This window comes from Poecile atricapillus, chromosome 16 (assembly GCF_030490865.1).
Source record: "Poecile atricapillus isolate bPoeAtr1 chromosome 16, bPoeAtr1.hap1, whole genome shotgun sequence".
In the NCBI taxonomy this organism is placed as follows: Eukaryota; Metazoa; Chordata; class Aves; order Passeriformes; family Paridae; genus Poecile; species Poecile atricapillus.
Window position 1 is genome coordinate 4,207,330 of NC_081264.1, and position 20,165 is coordinate 4,227,494.

The window sequence follows — 20,165 nt, forward strand, 5'->3', positions numbered from 1 at the left end:
AAAGAATATTGCCCCCCAGCGTTGCTTCAGCCACACAAACCCTTCCAGTTCCCAACTATTTCCATTCCCAGGAATGAGGCTCTTCATCCCAGGCTGGGAGAAGGAAGATGGATGCATTCTGGGATGAGAACACCCTGCATTAGCATGAGGAGGATTTGCAGCTCGTTAGTCATTTTGACTCATCCTTGAACCATCTCCTGCCTACAAATTATTTGGCATCAAAATAAGAATATCAGTGACAGGGCAGAGGAAAATAGGGTCGGGCACTTAATTACGGTTTAGAAAAATGATAGGGAAATGAAGGGTTTACATTAAAATGTAAATTAGTAGAAGGAACCCTCCCTGTCCCAAACATGTGGAGCCACATGATGCCAAAAAAACCATCCAGGGAAGAGGCCAAACTGCCTGGGGTTTAATGTCCAAACTGAATGAAATATGAAAAACAATTAAAGATTTAAGAGAATTTAAAAAATCATAGAATCCCAGAATGGTTTGGGTGGGAAGGGACCTTGAAGTTCATCCAGTTCCACTCCCTGCCATGGGCAAGGACAACTTCCAATATCCCAGGTTGTTCCAAGCCCTGCCCAACCTTGCCTGGAACACTTCCAGAGATGGAGCATCCACAAGATTTTGCTGTAGTGAGGTTACTTACAATGGGAACAGGAATCCTGTGACTTTTCTTTACATCTAAATACACAAAACAGACAGAAAATGAGTCAGAGCTGCAGAGTGCTGATCCCTGTAGCTTAAACTTCTGAACACCAAGACAAAAAAAAAAAAAGAAAAAGCAAAGTTTTGACCCCTCCTAAACATCCCCCAGAAAAGCCAAAAACTTCTTTCCTGAAAAAACTATTTATTTGTTTAACATAAAATATCTAATGTGGACTTCAACTCTCCAATGCCGTGTCGGGAACAGGAACCAGAGGAGTATTTTACAACAAGCTTGAGATACACCAAGTTTTTCAACATTAAAACGTAAATCCAGCTTAGAAACTGTACATTCAGACATGGAAACATTCACTGCTCTTTTGGCAAATATTTGGGAATAACAAATCATTCCATCCAAGCATACTTGGGGAATTACATTCCCACGCCAGCTTGGCACGTTGATATCTTGGACACTCGGCAAAACTGAATCCCACAATTCTGTTTGAATTCCAAAGGATCTCACTTTCTGGTTTGAAACAAAGTGGTTGCAGTAATTCCCTTACCAGTGAAAAATAATCAGTGTGGAAAAGGATTCTTTGGAAGTTTATTTTGTACCTAAACGGTGCTGGCCTACGGATAAAATCTACTGGTGGTGATTTGTAACTGGTGGGTGTCAACCCCAGTGTTCTCAGTGAACAAGCTAAAATGGCCTTCTCTTATTAATTATATGCAAATTCCTGCAAATCCTGAATTCCAGCTCCTTTTCTCCAGTGCCCAATGGGCTCCTGCTGAATTCAGCCAGGTGGGATCAGCTGTGGTGGGCTCCTATCTCTCCCTTTCATTCAGCTGATCCAAAGCCCATGGATACCCAGAGGAGATTTTCCCAGATTTCAGTGAGCTTTGGATCAAGCTTTAACAAAATCAAAGACCCAGCAACACCAATCCTGGTATTTCTATCATTAAATAGTTTTTTTTAGTGCAGAATTCATAAAAAGTGAAAAGCCAAAATGCCTTCCATTTTTTGGTTAATACTGTAAATGTCACAGGTTAAAACTGATATACTCAACAGCATGGAAATGTTGCATTCCCTATAAGTCTTTACCTGGGAAGTAGCTTATCTGTAGGATCCAGGTGTGCACGAACAGATAAACTTCACCTAAAACTCTCTAAAGGCTGTTGAATGCAATTCTTTAAAACTGCTGAATATTCCCCTAAAAAAAAAATGAAGTGAGATGTGAACATTAACCCCGTGAAAGCAGAATTTTAACCCAAGGCATTGAGTAACAAACTGGACCACAGGGGGGTGGTTCCTTCAGGCCAGGCCTGTCCTGCACTTTGGATTCTCTGCCACCTCTATCCAGGCTCAATTCCAGAGTTTTGGGATGCAAACACAGCTCATGGCAAGCCCAAGGAAGGAAACATGGAAGCATTTGGGGGACTGGAATGGCCTCGAGGGCCTCCAGCAGCAGGAGGACAGGATGGAATGTCAGAGCTGTCACTAAGGGGTGAACAGCCGCCCTGTGCAGAGGCAAACCCAGCTCCAGTAGATCCCAGCTCCAGTAGATCCCAGCCCAGCAGGTTTTCCAGCTCACTGGCCACACATGTAGGGCAATATCTGATTAAACCCATCCAGGATTTGCTCCCTCGCTGCTGTGTCCCATATCCAGCACATCAGAGACCAGCCCAAGTGAAAGCAGAGAGGCTCCTCATCCTTGGAAGTGTTCAAGGTCAGGTTTGGAGCAACCTGGTCTAGTGGAAAGCTTCTCTGCCCATGGCAGGGGGTGGGACTGGATGAGCTTTAAGGTCCATCCCAACTAAAATCACTTTGGAATTCTGGCATTCCATGGGACAGGTCCCTCTGGCTCTGCTCCAGGCTCCCCCAGGCACACAGGGAGAATGAGCCAACTCCAGCCTGCCAGAAAGGTGAACAAATGAGTTGTGGTTGCTGTCAGTGCCACCAGAGCCCTCCCTGGGATCAGCTGGAGCTTGATCTTGGTGGAGCATGAGGACACAGGGACAGGGGCACAAAGGGAACCAAACCAGCTGGGTTCTGTGCCATCACCCACAGCTGAGCCCAGGGAACCACAGGGATCCCAGGGATCCCCTGGGAGCTGAATTCATTTTCGTCTCGCTGGGAAAAGCCAAGTTTGCCTGTTTCCACCAGCCATTCCTGGAATCCTTCACTGAGTCACCATCCTCCAGTGGGACTGGATGGACACTCAGTGCCTTGGCGAACCCTGTTCTCAGCAGAACATCCCCCCACACAGAATTTCAACAACCTCTTTGACCTTTTCCATCAGCCTGACTTTCCTGGCTTTTTTAAAGGAACTACCCACTCCTGTTTTCCCCTCAGTCTCCAAATGAGCAGCCTGGCACGTGGTGGAGCATTGTAGTGACCTCAGAGCTGTGACCCTCAGTGACAGCCGTGCCCCGCAGTGCTCACTTGTACTGCACCAAACATGGACTTGGAGACCTATTCCTGACCCCAGGGATGGGACCTTCTTCCCAGGATACTTAAAATGTTCAACTGTAAACATGAGTTGCACATTTATGTGTGTTCAGGTGAGACACCTGCTCAGACAGGCCATAAAACCCTGCTGCTTCCACAGCCTCACCAAGTCCATCTCACCCACATTTGGTTGTGTGCCCCAAGGTCTGGAATCCTGTAAATCCACTGAGACCTGGATGAGGCACATCTCAGATCACATTTCCACAGACTCTGCCACCTGACTTGTGCCTAGGGACAGGTTTGTGACAAACCAGACGAGCTTGTCCTCACCTGAGCTCTGCTACATTCCCTGACAAGAGCAGGATCATCCCTTGAGGAGCCACACCTGGAGGAAGGATGTTCCTCTTCCAAGGTCACTGGAGATGGGCTCCTCCCATGGTTTTGATCATTTATTCCAGCTACATTCCTTTGTCACCAATCAATGTACAATCAGCAGGAAAGGTCCTGCCCAGCTGCCAGGGAGTGTCTCCATCCCAAGAGCAGCGCTCCTGACTCCGCTTGGGGATACCCCACTGTGAGGATGTGCCCAGGTAACGGAGCAGGGACACACCTGGATCCACACAGAGAACCCCAGGAGTCAGAACCTCCCCACTCCAAGCAACAGAGAGAGAGAGCTCAATGTCCCTGGCAATGCCAGAGAAGTCCAATTCTGCTCCAAAACATGAGGATTTACACATTGGACTTGATGAGCTTGGAGGTCTTTTCCAACCTGAACAATTCTGAGTTACATTTCTGCTACAACGTCCCGGCTCTGCAGCAAACACCACCCTCCCTGCTCCAGCTACCCATCTGGGATGGGAGAAACAGTCAGGAATCAGTTTCTAAGCAATCCAGGAACAGAACCCAACTGGAAAGCCCGGGTTGGTTTGCCAGAACCACATTTTGGTGGTGGTTTTGATGGCTAAAAGTGCAAGGCAGGCATTTAATCCATAGTGTAGGGGATGGAATCCACCCTGTGCCAGGCCAGGGCCACACTAAACATGAACCTCTTGGTTTTAGGCATCAAGAGCTCAGTGTTTTAATGACAGCTTATGCTGGGCTGCAGTCACTTGGCATTTGCTTGGCACGGGACACTTTAAGCTGAAGAGCTGACCATGCAAGCACGACAGACTGAAGAGAAACCCCTCCTGCTAAACTTCCAGTGATATCTGGATCAAAGGCCTCTCCATCCAGAAAGTTTTTATGAGGGTGAGCAAAGAGCAGCAGCAACACAATTTGCTGAGGTTCAACCCCAGACTCCTGCAGTTTGACACGTGACGTTGGCAGTGATGGTGGTCAGCTTCCCATGCTTCGGACTCAGAGGTTTTGTGAGACATCTCGCTCCTATCCTTCATTCTTCCCGCAGGTTTCCATGTCCTGTCATTCCTGCGATTCCCCTGGGGAATGAGATCCTCTGCCCACCATCTCCTGGCCCCATTCCTTGTGGCTGGACTCCTGGAGGCCACGGCCCTTGGTCTCGATGGGCAGGAAGCAGGAGGCCAGGGCAGCCAGCAGGCAGCAGCCACTGTAAACCAGCAGAGTCAGATAGACTGAAGATTCCAACATCACCTGCAGGAAAAAGGCAGGGAATGCAAAACATGGAAATACACACACTGATGGAGCAATAGAAATTTTCTTCATAGTATTGGGAATAAAGTTTGACTTTATTCTGGAAAGGAGGGAGATGGACATTTTACAGATCATGCCAGGACAGGGGACAGTGGTTTTAAGCTCTCAGAGGACAGGATTAGACTGGATTTTAGGAAGGAATTCTTCCCTGTGAAGGTGGGAGGTCCTGGCAGAGGTTTCCCAGACAAGCTGTGGCTGCCTCATCCCTGGAAATGTCCAAGGAAGGAGACTGGAGCAACTTGGGACAGTGGAAGAAAAGCAGGTTCTACATCACTTTCATAGAATCACGGAATTGCTAAAGCTGGAAAAGACCTCCAAGATCACCAATCCAAGCTTCCTGTGCCTCCAGTCTCCCAGGAGAAGGGATTTACCTGTGCAATGAACGGGGTTATGAGGGCTCCCACTCTGGCCATTCCACTGCACGTTCCCAGGCCCAAAGCACGTGTGGCTGTGGGATAAACCTGTGGAAAAAAACATCAAATCAATCCCAGCGGGAAGTTTTCCTCCTTTCACTCCTAAATCAAAGAGAACTAATAAGTGGTGCCACAGCACATGCTGTCAGACAATGACAGTGGGACCTACAGCTCCTGTCTGGGGTGAGGTCCACTGGGAACAGGTCATGAAAATGACTTTCCCACCCTGTTCTCACTCCCCTTGAATATTCCCACAACAGCCCCCTTACCTCAGGGGTGTAAACATAGGCAGCCTGAAATCCTCCTGAAATAAAAGCTCTTGCAATGAAGAGCAGCACAGTAAGAACATTTCTGTGAGAAGAAAGAGGAGAGCAGAGTTTGGGAATGTTAAGTACAATCTGCTGGGTTCACTTGGAATTCATTTTTACTTCCCTCCCAAACTCTGGTAAGAAAACCCAACCCCAGCCTTAAATCCATCTCCAGCTGAGCATGACCATCTCACAGCACCACTCCCAGTTCTCCCACCATAACCAAGAGAGGACATGGATAAATCCTTTACTCCAGTTATCCCCTGTGCTGGACTCACCTTCCAACACAGAGAAAGAGCAGGAGGCTGCAAAAGGAGAAGACAAGGAAGGACAAGGCCATGGTTTTCTTGCGGCCGATGCGGTCGATGATCCACAGGGTCACCAACACACCTGTGGGAAGAGAGCAGGAGACCCTTGGGAATCGATTTAACACAGCTGGGTGGTTTGGAATGGAAATTTTGGCCTCTCTTTCCAATCCTTTGCTGGCCCCAGGTAGGGCTGTGGGATGGGTGTCATGTGAAAACAGGAATTCTGTGTCCCAGCTGCTGAGTCCTGCTACATGCTCCCAGATCCACAAATCCACACTTCCAGCCAGGGATTGCTGATGTGAAAACACCAGCTCGTGGCTCACTGGAAGAACTTCTGTTCAACTTCTGGCCATTGTTCCCTGCTGGATTTAAGGGCTCTTTAGAATGTGGTATTTTCTTTCTGTTCTGTTATTTAGATGTTTCACCAAGCCATTTCTCCCCTGCTTTTTGATAGGAAATAGATCAGGCTCAGTAAATCTCACTCTCCAACGCAATTTTTCCCAGATCCTTTAGAAAGCTGATGCACAGCAGGAGTGGGGATTATTCCAGCATCAGTGTCACATCCAGAGGTGCCCTGTCAATATTTCTCACTCCCACCTCAGTGTGTGTGAGGATCAAACCAGATCCTTGACCCGCAGCACCACTCCAAGGTACCCACCCTTTTTTTTCTGGGAATCCTTCCCAAAATGACTGTTTGGCAGCACACTCCTCTTAGGAATGACTGTGCATATTTCTCAGTCACATTTGCAAATTATCATTCATTAAATGGCTTCTCCTTGAGCTTTTAGCCCTGAAGTTATGATCCAAAAGAGTGAAAATATCCTGATCCCTGTCTCTGGTGTTTCAATCAGATTAACACTGGGAGATCCCTTCCATCTGAAGGATCAATGACTGTTTCCCATTATTTTGCTTGTCCTATGCCAGCCTGTCCATTGAAATTTGCTGGAATTGCCTGAAAATCACAGGATCAGGACTGAGGCTGGACACAGAGATTTAGGGAGCAAGTTCTCCATGGATTCACTATACCCATCACCCTTTGAAAATACTTCTGGAAAGTCACTTATGGATAGAAATTCCAGTGTTTCTGCCCCTTTGATTGAGTTGGTTTTCCTCCTCCTGAAGTGTTGCTGGGCTGGAACAGAGGGGCCATTCCAGAGCAATGACTGATTTTTTCTGGAGCAATTCCAGTGCAGGGAGAATCCACAGCTACAGCAAGGAGCTCAGAGTGCTGTGGGGAGCATCAGGCCAGACATCCCCATTCCTCTGCTGCTGCCAGAGCCCATTCCCACCCCCTGAGCCATTCCAAGGAAAAAACTGGTGCTTCTCATTGCTCCTTACCAGGGAATTCTGACAGGGTTGTCCAGAGCAGGTCAGTGTAATCTTCCTCTGTCAGGTACTCACAGGTCAGGCTGCACTTGGCTTTCACTTCCTGCCTTCTGCTGGATACTGCAGGGAAAAAAAACCCACCAATATTTCATATATTTTAAGCATTCCTGTTCATCTTCCTGCTGTGTCTCTCATTTTTACTGCTCAAATTTAGGAAGAGATGGACTGGAAGGACTGGTATGGATTCACTGCGCCCACCATCCTTTAAAATACTTCTGGAAAGTTGTTTAGGGACAGAAATTCAAGTGATTCTGCCCCTTTGATTTAATTGTTATTCCTCTTCTGAATGCCTGATGTGCTGCTGGGATGGAATTCAGAGTCAGAGGGGCATTGAAGAGCAATGCTTGGTGATTTTGCCTGGAAACACTGAACATTTATCATGTTTTCCGTGACAGGATGTCTCAGCTCAGTGAAAATTCCACCTCCTTATCAGCTGTACAGCCCGAATTATTTTCCAGTCCAGGGCTCAGGACAGAATTAACTCAAATAATTCAGTTTCTCCCAACACAAATTTGGATCCCAACACTTCCTACACTCTGAGAATACTGAATAACCCCGTGTCCTTATAAAAACAAGGGTTTTTATGGGCTGTGTCCTCCTCTGGGGAAGCAAACCTGAGTCAGAGCTCTCAGAGCTCATCACTGCTGTTCAACCCTGGGGCTGCTCCAGCACTCCCCATTCACCTTTTATAATTTCCCAACTTCCAGGCAGTTTTCCCTAATTACAAGTGTTCTGAATGCAATCATTACTCTCCTTGGAAATCAAACTGTTCAAGCCTCTTCTTAACTCAGTCGAAGCACCTTTCTTTTCCCCCCCAAAAAAAAATCTGCAACACAAAGGATCTGATTTCCCACCATTATCTTTTTTCTCAGCATGTTTCCCCATCTTGAGAACCCAGGAGCTCCAGAGCAGCAGTTTCTCTCCCTCAGAACTAATTAGACCTGTCAAATCTGCAAATTTGTATTTATTCAATCACTTGTATTTATTCAATCATTTATTTTTTATCAAGAAGAACAGGTCTGCCTTGAAGGTTGTCTTGCTGTTTGACATTTTGGGCTCAAAAACACTGCAGGACCTCTCTGCACTGGGCAGAGATGAGGAAATATTTAAAATAAATTAAACCTAAAGCCACATCCTCTTTCCAAGCCACCAGCAGAAGGTGAACTAATAAAAGATATTCCAGCAGTTTTAACAGGGCATATTTAAAAATAAAAGATGGAGCAATACTCACTGCTGCAAACATCTCCTGCTTGGAAGAGCTCTGTAGTTAATAAAACTAAGCCATAATATGAAAAAGCATTGGAAAACCTGCAAGAAAGCAAATGAGAGAGGAAGTTTCAGCTGGTCCAACTTAAAAGAAACACCACTAATCAAAAGTTCCACCTCAAAGCTATTTCAGCATTCAGAAAATTAAAGGGCAATTTGACTGGGAATGATTGGGTGGTTGAAGAAATTGCAAATCAATACAGGTTGGGATTATTTTTGTTTGTTGTTGTTTTTTTTTTTCCTGAGGAGGAAGTTGCTGTATTTGAGTAAAATCCATTTAGAGCTGTGCTGGCACTGAACCTTTAGGTTTTCTCTTACCAAATAAACCAGAGCAGCAACGTGGTCCACCGGAAATGGGGAGTGAAAAGATCCCTCATTTTGCCTCGGTCCTCCTATTGGGAACAAGCAGAAGTTGGATGATGAGGGACAGCTAAAATGTCAAATTTCATTTTATCTCATGAATTCAGATCCAGGAATTCTGACCTGAGCTCTTCAATAACCTCAAGGTCTGGTTTTCTTTAATAACAATGAGGTTAAATAATATTAATGCCCATTTTAAAGCTGCTTTTCACTTCCAAATGAGAAATTAACTCTTCCTCGGTGGGGAAGAGGCCTAAGTGATCAAACCTCATTTTTTCTGCCTAGCTGAGACATTAAAATTGAACAGAACATTGATGATTTGCTTACAAAACCCCTCAGTTCCATTGCTCTGGAGGTGCCTGTGACCTGCACGTACCTGCCTGGAAACCACCAGTTTTCCCAAGGGCATTGGAGCTCCATTTTCCGTGGCAATCCTCTTCAAGGTGGCCAGAGCTTTCTCCTGGTTCCCAGATAACACATCGTACCTGGCACTTTCTGGCAGCCACTAAGGGAGCAGAGCAGGTCACACACACACACAGGAGGGTGTCACAACCAGCAATCAACTCTGGGATTTTCCTTTGGGGGAATCTCAGTGACTTCAGCAGATTCTCACATAACAGAGGATTACAGCGCTAAGCTCGAAGAATTCCGAGGAAGAATCCCAAGAATCATCTCATCAGGGTTTAAAAACTGCAAATCCCCAAGTTCCCCCTGAGTTCAGAACTCTTTCCCTTCCACTCCTTTGGGTTTATCCTTGAAAACTGTTGGGAATTTTTGCAGGTTTTTTTACATTATCCCTTCCGTGTAGGAGTGGTAAAGCATCCAGGGCAGTTAACAAGATGCTCCTTGCATTCCAAAATTTATGGGTTTAAGTTCCTTTTCATTTAGAACCACCTTGTGAGCACCTGGATAACTGGAGGCATTCCTGGAAAAACTAAGGAATAAAAAGGGCTGCTGAATCACCTGGCAAGGACATTTATCTATGAGGAGACTGAATGCTTGGCAAAGATATCACCTAATATATAATAAAAGATATCACTGAAGCTCAGGTTTAACTTGTTTTGGAATCTGACCTGCACTCTGTAGATTCTATCCCTGCTTTGGGAGGATTTTTAAGTGGAAATTGATTCTAAAAGTGACAAAATCGAAAGGTAATTTAGGGAAATAGCAACAGCTTTTGATAAAATGTTGATTCCACTGAGCTTAGTTGAAACAAATTAAATTGGAGAGGGTTCCAGGCCTGATTTCACCAAATTCCAGCCCTCCATTGTCCTCCAGCAATTACAGTCACATCAACACAACTCTCCCTGGAATGTTTTTCCCAGCACCCTGTTGGAACTACATTTTTTGGTCATTATTTCAGTTATTTCACAGAAGACACCACCAGAGAGCCCAAAACTGTCCTGATTTCCTTCAGCTGGGTCACAGAACAGGGTGGAGGAGTGGGAATTGCAGGAATTTACAGGAATCCTTGAGGAATACCTACAAAACACAAGGCAGCAAAGAGCAGGAGTGGGAGGGCAGAGAGGATGAGGAGCCAGCGCCAGCCAAGTGTGGGCATCACCACCACTGCCAGGAGCACTTCAAACACAGTCCCAAGGGCCCAGAACACCTGGAAGAGAGAAAACCAACAGAAAAAAAATGAGGAATGGAGTGATCCCAAGCTCTTTGGAACATTCCAGGCAGTGCTCACCAGGGATGGCTGGAGAGAGAAATTCCAGGGGTGTAAATTTTGCCTTAAAATATTCCAAGGACAAAATTCTGCCCTCTGTGACTTTTACATGTTTGGATGAAGATGTGGAGCTGAATTTACCACTGAATTTGTGGAGCTATCAGCTCTCCAAACCCATCACAAAATCATGGACACCCAATGCCCCTCTTCTGCTCACTCTGCAGCCCTGGGTGCAAAATAATTTGAAAAAAGGCAAATTCAACATAAAGAATGGATTGTGACAGGAAAACTTTCTGCTGATTTTGGAGCTGGGCTGGTACCAGAGCTCAGGAGGGACTCAGCTCCACACCAGGCTGCAGCTCTGAGCGGATTTCCAGGCAGGAGGATGGAAGGGATGTGACCACCAGAGGATTTGTCCTTCAAGGATCAGAATGCACCCACTCACCTCTATCAATAAAATGCATTTTGCTCTGGCTTTCATTGGAAGGAACTCAGCATATAAAGTTACCCTGAAAGAGGGAACAGAGAGGAAAATGTCAGCACAGAGATGGAACTGGCATAGCAGACAGAGGTTCAAACATCCCTTTTGCCTTTTAATAAAAATTCCAAACCCAGAGCAGCAACTCAAAGCTCTCCCTATCCCCAGAGCCAGCCAGGCTGTGACACTGGGTCACACTCCCCTTCCACCACAGAACAAAGCCTTCAACATTGCAAGAGAGGACAATTTACTTTTTTTGTGTGGTTTTGCGACCTCACAGTCAGTTCAATGCAGATGTTGATGCTCATGTTTTTATAGCCCTGCTCTGAGCCAGAGCACCATTGAAAATACCATTTTATCTGGTATTTTCAGTGAGGTCCATCAGAATTCAACACCAACTCTTGCTGGATAAAGAATTTCTTCAGGGCTTTCCAACTGGCTCAGAGAATTCCCACCCGTGTCCTGTGCCAGGATTCAATTCCCCAAGAGGGGAATAGTTTCATGTCTCTGGTATAAAATAATTTGCATTCTTTTATTGTGGGATTCAAAGAGCAACCACTGAGGCTTTGTTTCATGCCTGTGCCAAGCAGTGATGGCAAAGCTTCTCCAGGAGGAATTCCTGAGGAAGAATTCAGGCAGCAGCCAGTCCAGGCTCTGTCATCTCCTTCAAACTGGTAAGGTTTGGCTTTGTTCTGTTTGCATTCCATGGACTCAGTCTGTCCCTGCCTCCAGGCTCCTCAGGCTTCCTTTGAGGTTTGGGACACAATTCCTACTAACTAAAAGAGTGGATTGATCTCTGAGGAGCTGCCCAGTTCATGGAAAGTATAAAGTTTCACACAATATTTAATTCAAGAAGAGGTTTAGGGAACTCAAATCATATGTTAAAGTGTAGCTCAGGTTCCTCTGTAGTGCAGAGAAAACAGGAGCTGGTGAATGACCCCAACAAAAGAAGGACATGGAATTGTTGGAGCCAATCCAGAGGAGAAAATTACACTCATTCCATGGAGATCCAGGCACTCACCTCCAAAATCACACAGCTAAAGGATATTAGAAAGGAACTACTTTTCCTGCTTCATCCATGTTTACCCCTCTGTCAAATAAATCCCTGTTACAGTTAGAAGAGGAAACAGACTCAGGGAGGAGATCCACTTGGAGATCTGCAACTGACTCTGGTTTTTCTCTCATGAAGCCACAGAACCCCAGTGAGCCAAGCCCAGTGGCCCTGGCTGGGCTGCACCTGCAGTTCTGGATTTTTTATCTGGGAGTGGCCATGGAAAAGCCACTGCCTTGCCTTGGGAAGGAATCTGTGAGCCATCAATCCAAGGCAGGCTCCTGCTCCAAAGCAGCACCTCCAGAAGGCAAAAATATCAATGATTGGTAAGGATAAAAGACTACAGAGAGAGAGAAAATGGCTGTACCCTTCCCTTTACATTTATAATGAAAAGCCTAGAGCAAGGTTATTCATTGCAGGTGGAAAATTGATGGATCCCTTTCTCCAGTGAAAGGAAGCACACAATGATAGAGAAATATCCTGTCACTTCCTTTTCCTTCCGAGCCACCCCAGCATCCCCAGTGCTCCAGCTCTGGGCTGTGTGGGTTTGAAATTCCAGCTCAGGGGGAGATGGGGGAGTTCAGGCTCTGGCTGAACAATAATCTGGGCTTTTACAGAGTCACGGCTCAGCTCTGCCTCTAAATGCTGATGTTTAGGGCATGGCCTGCTTTACAACAAGACAAAGGTTTGGAGTGGCTGAACAGAAACAAGACTTCAGTCTGACACGAGAATTTTGTAAGAAAGAAAGAGAAATGAGGAAGTTTGGACTTGTGAATATTTACTTACGACTGAGGCACTCCTCCAATCCCAAAGCCCACCAGGCCCCTCAACACCAGGATCCAGCTGTAAATGGGAGCAAATCCACTGAGGATCCCATAGTAGAGTGTCCACAACACGCTGATCTTTAGGCCCTGTGTTCAGCAGGAGTTAAAAAAAATCACAGTGACACAAATTAAAGTGCAAAACACAGCTTCAAATGCTTTCTACTTCATCAGAGCTCAATTCTGGATGTGTTTAATGCTGCTTTGTACATGTGGACATTTGGGAACCTGAAATCCTGGAATGGTTTGGGTTGGAGGGGACCTTAAAGCTCATCCCATTCCACCCCTTGCCATGGGCAGGGACACCTTCCACTATCCCAGATTGCTCCAACCCCTGTCCAGCCTGGCCTTGGACACTTCCAGGGATCCAGGGGCAGCCACAGCTTCTCTGGGCACCCTGTGCCAGTTGCACTGAAATGTTCAGGCTGCAGAAATGTTGGGATATATCCCAGCAGGAGCTGCAGACTTACTGTTTTCCTCCCATACTGATCTGAAATGTTTCCCCAGAGCGTGGAGCTGGACATCATTCCCACAAACACCACCTGTGGAACAACAGGAAAAAAATCTTGCCCTTAACAAATGAAAATCCCAGTGTGACAGACACAACACAAACTTCCAGCGAAACCAGAACATTTCAACCCAAAACAGAGTGAGATGTGCAGGAGGTCAGAGAATTCTTTGGGTTGGAAAGGACCTTAAAGATCATCCAGTTCTCTCTGGATTGGAGCAGGGAAGCAACAAGGACCCTCCTCAAGTCAGTTTTGCATGTAAAAAATCCACCAGTGACAACCCAGACAATCCCAATCTGCCCTGGACTGGGCACACTGGTATTGTCCCATTCTGAGTCCAGCCCTGGAAGACACACAGCTCTTCATTTCCAAGGAAAATATTCCTGAATAAAAGCTGAGGAGCTGTTGGTTGAGATCTGCAGGACAGAGCTCTCCCCCAGCCTCAGCAGCTCTCAGGTTTGAATGGAGATAAAATTACACCCTAAAAGTTTAGAAAAGTCTGAAGTGTGAAAGAAAACAGCCTGAAACCTTTTCAGAGATGACTTCTGCATTCATGGGACATTCATGGGATTCAAGGACACCAGTTCAATCTGCTGAGCATCTTAACCATTAAAGGGCATTAAAAACTAAAGGAGAGAGGAGTTCAGGGAATAAAGTCCCTGCATTCAGCAGTGGCCTGTGCTGAGAAAAGGGTTCCCAAACTTGTTTTCTTATCCCCAAAGGCATTGCAGGATTCCAACGCCACAGCACCATCCTTGGAGGTGATGTTGTAAGATCTCTGCTTCCAAAGATCACTGGATAAGCCCAGAATTTGTGGAATCTTTGTGGAAAAGATCTCTGATATCATTGAGTCCAACCTCAAAAATCAACTGCTCTCTCTCAGTCTGTCAGAGAGCTTAAATGTGGGGAGAGAGAAAGATTTGCAAGCAAGATAATCAAAATTTACCTTTTTTTTTTTTAATTTATCAAATGGTTTGAATTTTAGGATGAATCTGAGTGAATTCATAGGTTTTCCTGGAAATTACATGAAACTTCAAGCCTGAAACCTACAAAATGTCCTCAGTTCTCATTGAATTTCATTATTTAAATCTTAAAAAATACTCCTATAAATATTTCTTTAAATAAAACACCTATAAACTTCCAAGCTGAAGACAATCTGCAAAGGCCACGAGGAGATTTAATTTCAGGGATAGAAAGCAAAATGTCTGGATAACAATGATGACAAAACCTCAGGGAAGACAGGAGCTGTCAGGTATTTTTCCTACCGAGGTGAGCAATGCAACCTGCCAGCTGGGTAAGCGCCACTCACAGTGCAGCTGAGGAGCAAGGATACTTAAAATCATCATTTCCATGGCATCTGCCATCTGCAGGGGGAAGAGAAAGCAAAATCAACAACTGCCTGCGATTTAGGTGGATTTAGGAGTCAATGATAGGCCTTGGTGACATTTCCCTGCTGTTCCCACCTTGTGGTGGAGCAAAATATTTAACATTTAACATTTAAACTCGTTTCTGATTGTCAGCACATTTAGTAACTCTGGCAGAGGGGATTCAAAGAGCTAAATCCAAACATTTTGAGGAGGTTTGGCTGGTCAGTGCCACAGGTTCAGTCACTTCCACAGTGTAAATTCCAGCTTTCAGCCCCTTCACACAAGGATTCAGTCAGGACTGTTTAATATCTTGCAACTTATTCCCTTAAACACCCCTGGGTTTGCATAGATCACCTGGAAACCAGGTGGATTTAGAAACCAGCTGGTTTAGGATATAAACCATGGCAGATTCCAGCTTTTTATATGGATAAAAGCCAGTAAATACAGCTCCAGGTATCAGGATTCTAAAATACACCACAGGAGGTGGGATACAGAGCTTCAGAAAGAGCAGGAAAAATGGAAAACCAAGACTTTTTTGCTATTGATATCAAGGTTAAAAGTGGAAGTGCTGGTTTGCTGTTCCTCTGAAACTGAGATTACAGCTATCCTGACTATTGAGATGGCAGCTGATGGGAGGAATGTGGCAAAATCACAGCAGGAAACATCAGGTTCTGCAGGAGCAGCCTGGAAACTCTTTCATTGAAACCAAATTGAAGTGGAGAATCAAAATTTTCCAGACCCTGATTTATAAGAACTTCAGAAACAAAGAAATCCATCATTACCCCTCACGACAAGGCCAAGTGCTGCTGTTATTTTAGAATTTCTAGTGAAATTCCTGCTTTATTGTACATTTATCTGCTTGGAGACTCTGTGCCCCCATTATTTGAAATCCCTGAGATTCTCTAAGTGATGATCATGAACTGATCCTGATCCCAATTACTTGCCCAGGCCAATCCAGTAATGACAGAGAGCTTCCACTGGAACTTCCCAAATCCAATGGCTTCCACCGCATCTTCCACCATGAAAGTATCTGCAAAGAAAACAATTCCAGTGGATTCCTTCCTCGAGAGAGAATTTTCTGCTTTAATTACTAATTAATTGGTTAATCTGCTGAAATCTCAAATATTAACAGAGCTTAGTTATTACACAATTCCTACTCGGGAAAATCTCGGTGTTCCTCCAAAGCCAAAATAATTCTAATTATTCCTGGAATGTTTTAATCATGTGGAGGTAAATCAGCGTGGCACCCACAAATCCAGCCCATGTTCAGCCTCTTCCTCCTGGCAGGGGCTCCTCCAGCCACTGAAATGCAGCTTTCTGTGGGGAGAAACAGCTCTGCCCCAGCCCACAGCAGTGCTGGGAGCTGCAGGGAATATTTCAGTGCAACCTCTCATTATTTAAATCAATAATTTCTCCAAAACACACAAATCTTAAGTCCTGCCTCTGTTAAAAATGCTGCTGGTTGTTTCCCACCCACTGCCATGACCTCTTTATTTTGTTCCAGCTGAAGGTGCTGAGAGGTCTCAAATTCCTCAAATGCAAAATGAAACGACCAAGAAAAGCACATTTTGATATTTGAGTTGTTTAAATCAATTTAAGTCTCACAGTTCTAACATTTGCATCAGTTTGAGAAGGACATTCCTCAGAAAAAGCTTTGGCTCAGAGCTGTGAGATCCCCACAACAACACAAACCAGGAGGAAATCAAACAAAATCCAAGGGGTAAAGCACAGCAGAGATGTTCAGAAACAAGATTAATAACAAATTTCCACACTGTGCTAAGACCAGCCCAACATTTCTCATCCCTCCTAAAGCAGTGATGTCTCCAGGCAGGAACTGAGGCTGAGATGGACATTCCTGTTGTCCTCTAGGAAAAGAGGAGCCAGGAACTCTGCAGATTCATCTCAGCCTTGAAGGAGAGCCAGGTGTAGCTGCTCCAGGAGCTCTGAGCAGCTCCAGAGGGAAATTCCAGTGTGGAACAGGTGGCAGCTGGATCCACAACTCCCCAACAGGAGTATCCAGCACTGGGGACACAACAGGGAACACAGAGAGCATCCCACAGGGAATGGCCTGATCAAACCACGATTTTCAGGTCTAACAGAGTTTCCCTGAGTTATTCTTGTTACCTGTACCCAAACCCCCTGTACCCAGCCCCACAGGGATGAAGAGATCCCACCTTTCTCCACAACCTTCTCCTCTCAGGAAAACAAGAGTCCTGCTCACCATCCGTGGGGTTGGCAAATTCCTTGGGCACTGCAGCTCCATCCCCCAGCTCCACGGGCTCCAGCTCCGTCCTCACCCCCTCGATCTGCACCTCGTGCTCTCCCGAAATCCCATCCTCCTCCGACCTCGAGCTCTCCCCTGTGCGGCGGAACTTCACCACCCTGGAACCAGAGAAAACGGGATGGATCCCTCCAGGAGCTGGGAGCTGAGTCTTGAAGCGCTGTTTCATCAAGGTTTCTCCTCATTCTCTGTCTCCATTCCCCACTGGGAATGCTGAGATTTGTGTTTGGATGTGGTTTCAGGTATCCAACACTGGGATGGGATTTGGACACAGGGGCTGTTGTTGTGCTATCCACAAAGTTATAAAACCACAGAGGTCATAAAAATATGATGGAATGATGCATATTTAATGAGATCCATGTTTTGCCTGGATTTCATTGGAATTAGGCAGTGCTCTGTCATTGAATTTCGGGGGTTTTTTCCTGGCAGGAAGAGCTCAAATTCCATTTTCTGAGTTGTTTTTGTGATTAGAAGCAAAGCTCCTGAAATGTACCAGAACTGGAAATATTATTTATATTTTATATATTTAATATACATAATATATTTATATTAATTAATTAATATATTATAACTATATAGTCATATAATTATATAATATATATTTAATATATTAATAGATTCATATAATTATATAATATATATTTAATATATTAATATGTTAATATATTTAATATTTTATATTATTTAGTGAAATACAATTACTGAGCTCATTCAGGGAATGGATGGATTTTTTTCCATCAGGATGATGATTCTGTGACTCTGCTTTCACCTGAAACAGAATTATTTAATATCTTGTCATTAATGGAATATCTGTGGATATTACAATGGGAAATCAGAATTTGCTAAATTGACACAGCTTTGATGTTTTGGTCAGAGGGATTTGCTCCCTTCCCACAGAGAAGATTCTTTTCCCATCTATGAAGTTTTCTGTGGCCAAAGATTTGTGAACAGATCCCCCAAACTTTATCTGCAGCACAGTGGAGCTTTTCCCCCTTGGAAAGTGAAAATCCCTTGGATTTAAGCTAAATAGTTTGAGAAATAGATTAAATAATCACAGAATCACAGGGAGGGGCCTTAAAGATCATTCCAGCTTTGGAGGTGATGGTTCCTACAAAATCTGAGAATCACAAGTCCAGGCAGGGATTGCCACATTCCTCAGCACAGAAAATAAAAATATAGGTGTATAATTTAGGGATATGTGAAACAAACTGATACAAACAGAGGAAAAAAACTCCACAGGGATAATTTCTGTTCCATACTTGCCAAATCTTTCACATCTGGGACATCTCAGGGAGCTGCTGCATTTATTTGCAAAAGCTCACAGCACCAAAACACCTGCACTGGAAGGGACTTTAGAACGTATTCCCAGGTTTTGTTCTTAAAAATGGGGGGAAAATTATTGATAAAATAATCCCTGATTCTTTTCCCTGACAAGCTGAAGGCATCCTAACTGAGGGCTGGAAAAAAGCTGGAGTTCATGTCTGTTTTCCCAACTTATCGGGAATGTTATGGGACAGGGTGCTCTGTCATTGACACGAGCTCATGAATATTTAACACCAACTTGAAACATTCCTTCCCTGCCTTGCAGAGCCCATGATTTATAAATAGGAATACGTTGCAAAACACCTGAGAATGGAGCATTAGGAAAAACGAGGTTGGTTTTAAGGCAAGCATTTGGAATTGAGGGAAAAAAAAAGAAGGAATTCCTGGGGTTAAAGGCACCAAAGATTTTATCAGGTTTGGGGCTGGTTTGGTTTTTTTTTTTTTTTCCGCACAGATCCAGCAACCACATCTCAAAGGCAGAGCGTTCCCGGCAAAAATCAGCATTTTCCTTGAGCAGCAGCGTTTGGCTTTCCAGAAACGCTGGGAATGCCGATGGTCCCCCCCAAACCCACCTCGGCAGGGCAGGTTCTGCTCTGCGATTCCTCCCTGGCAGGGAGGAGGATGGCGAGGAAAAACCTTCCCAGCACAACGTTATTTACAGATAAACCCCCCCGCAAAGGCGATCCCAAAACCTCCTGGGGCTCCCAGGATTTTATCCCAACCCCTGCTGATTTTTTAGCACCACCAAATCCACGCCGAGAAGGGGGGAAAATAAATAAATAAATAAATAAAAACCAAGGAAAAAAAAACAAAAAACAAACGAGATGAATTTATGTAACAAACGGCTCCTGCATCCCTCGGGATGCTGAACCCGGGAAGCTCCAGCGGGAAAATGGCCTTGCTTCCCGGGGCCTGAGCCGCTTCCCGGCAGAATTCCCCGGTCCCCGGCGGGATTCCCGCGGCCGGAGGGGCTGGAGCCCCCCCGGAGCTACTCACGGCAGCTGCTTCAGCTGGAACAAATCCTCCTCCATGGCCGGGCGGCGGCTGCGCTCATCGCTCCCGCATGGCGGGCTCGGGATGCGGGCTCGGGATGCGGGATGGAGCGGCTGGAAGGGCTGGAGAGGCTGGAAGGGCTGGAAGGGCTGGAGAGGCTGGAAGGGCTGGACAGCTCCGCAGGAACCGCCGGCCCGTGCGCACCCGCTCGGCTCAGCTGGGCTCAGCCTGGCTCGGCTCGGCTGCTTTGGCACAGCTCAGCTCAGCATGGTTTGGTTCAGCCAGGCTCAGCTCAGCACGGTTTGGTTCAGCCAGGCTCAGCTCAGCATGGTTTGGCTCAGCCGGGCTCAGCTGGGCTCGGATCAGCCCACCCGGACTGGTTTAGTTCAGCTCAGCGGGGTTTGGCTCGGCTGAGCTCGGCTCAGCTGGGCCCGGCTCAGCCGCGCTTCCCCCATTGCCCCGAGCGGGGCCGCCCTGAGGGGCCGCAGCCGCTCCTGCCCCGCGGGCTCGGCTCGGGCTGGGGGGTGGCTGAGCCGGGAAAATCCCCCGAGCACCGGTGGCCGAGTCCAGCAGGGACCGTGCCCCCGAGCGTCAGAGCCACCGGGACCGGGACAGGCCGGGCCGGGACCCGCCCCTGCCCCGGGCAGCGCTGTCAGGGCTGGACAACTTTTACAGGAGGATTTGCCCTCAGTATCCTCAATATCCTCAATATCCCAGCTAAACCGCCACTGCAGCGGCCGGGACTGGAATGTGCCACTGGTTTTCAGCGCCACGGCCGCGGGCGGGCTGTGAGGGGCGGGCTGTGAGGGGCGGGCAGCGCGGGAATTCGGCCCGGCACACCGGGACCGACCCGTGACCCCCAGG

At 46.2% G+C, this 20,165-nt stretch overlaps 1 protein-coding gene across 2 annotated transcripts; it reads right to left on the reverse strand.

Annotated features, from left to right (window-relative positions):
• Positions 1 to 238: 238 nt before the first annotated feature.
• SVOP (SV2 related protein) lies at positions 239 to 20,071 on the reverse strand. 2 transcript variants are annotated; one of them, XR_009278979.1, is made up of 17 exons: positions 19,305 to 20,071; positions 16,926 to 17,086; positions 15,649 to 15,734; positions 14,603 to 14,701; positions 13,299 to 13,370; positions 12,794 to 12,918; positions 10,924 to 10,987; positions 10,293 to 10,418; positions 9,183 to 9,311; positions 8,765 to 8,838; positions 8,412 to 8,488; positions 7,133 to 7,240; positions 5,765 to 5,876; positions 5,448 to 5,529; positions 5,137 to 5,226; positions 1,751 to 4,705; positions 239 to 687 (listed from the first exon to the last, which is right to left on the reverse strand). XR_009278979.1 is itself a non-coding variant. In XM_058851791.1 (16 exons), exons 1-16 carry the CDS (start codon positions 19,337 to 19,339, stop codon positions 4,517 to 4,519), a joined length of 1,629 nt encoding a protein of 542 aa, XP_058707774.1. In that variant the 5' UTR covers positions 19,340 to 20,071; the 3' UTR covers positions 840 to 4,516. The 2 variants fall into 2 exon arrangements, 1 of the variants encoding a protein (XP_058707774.1); XM_058851791.1 differs by lacking the exon at positions 239 to 687 and having other exon boundaries at positions 840 to 4,705.
• Positions 20,072 to 20,165: the final 94 nt, after the last annotated feature.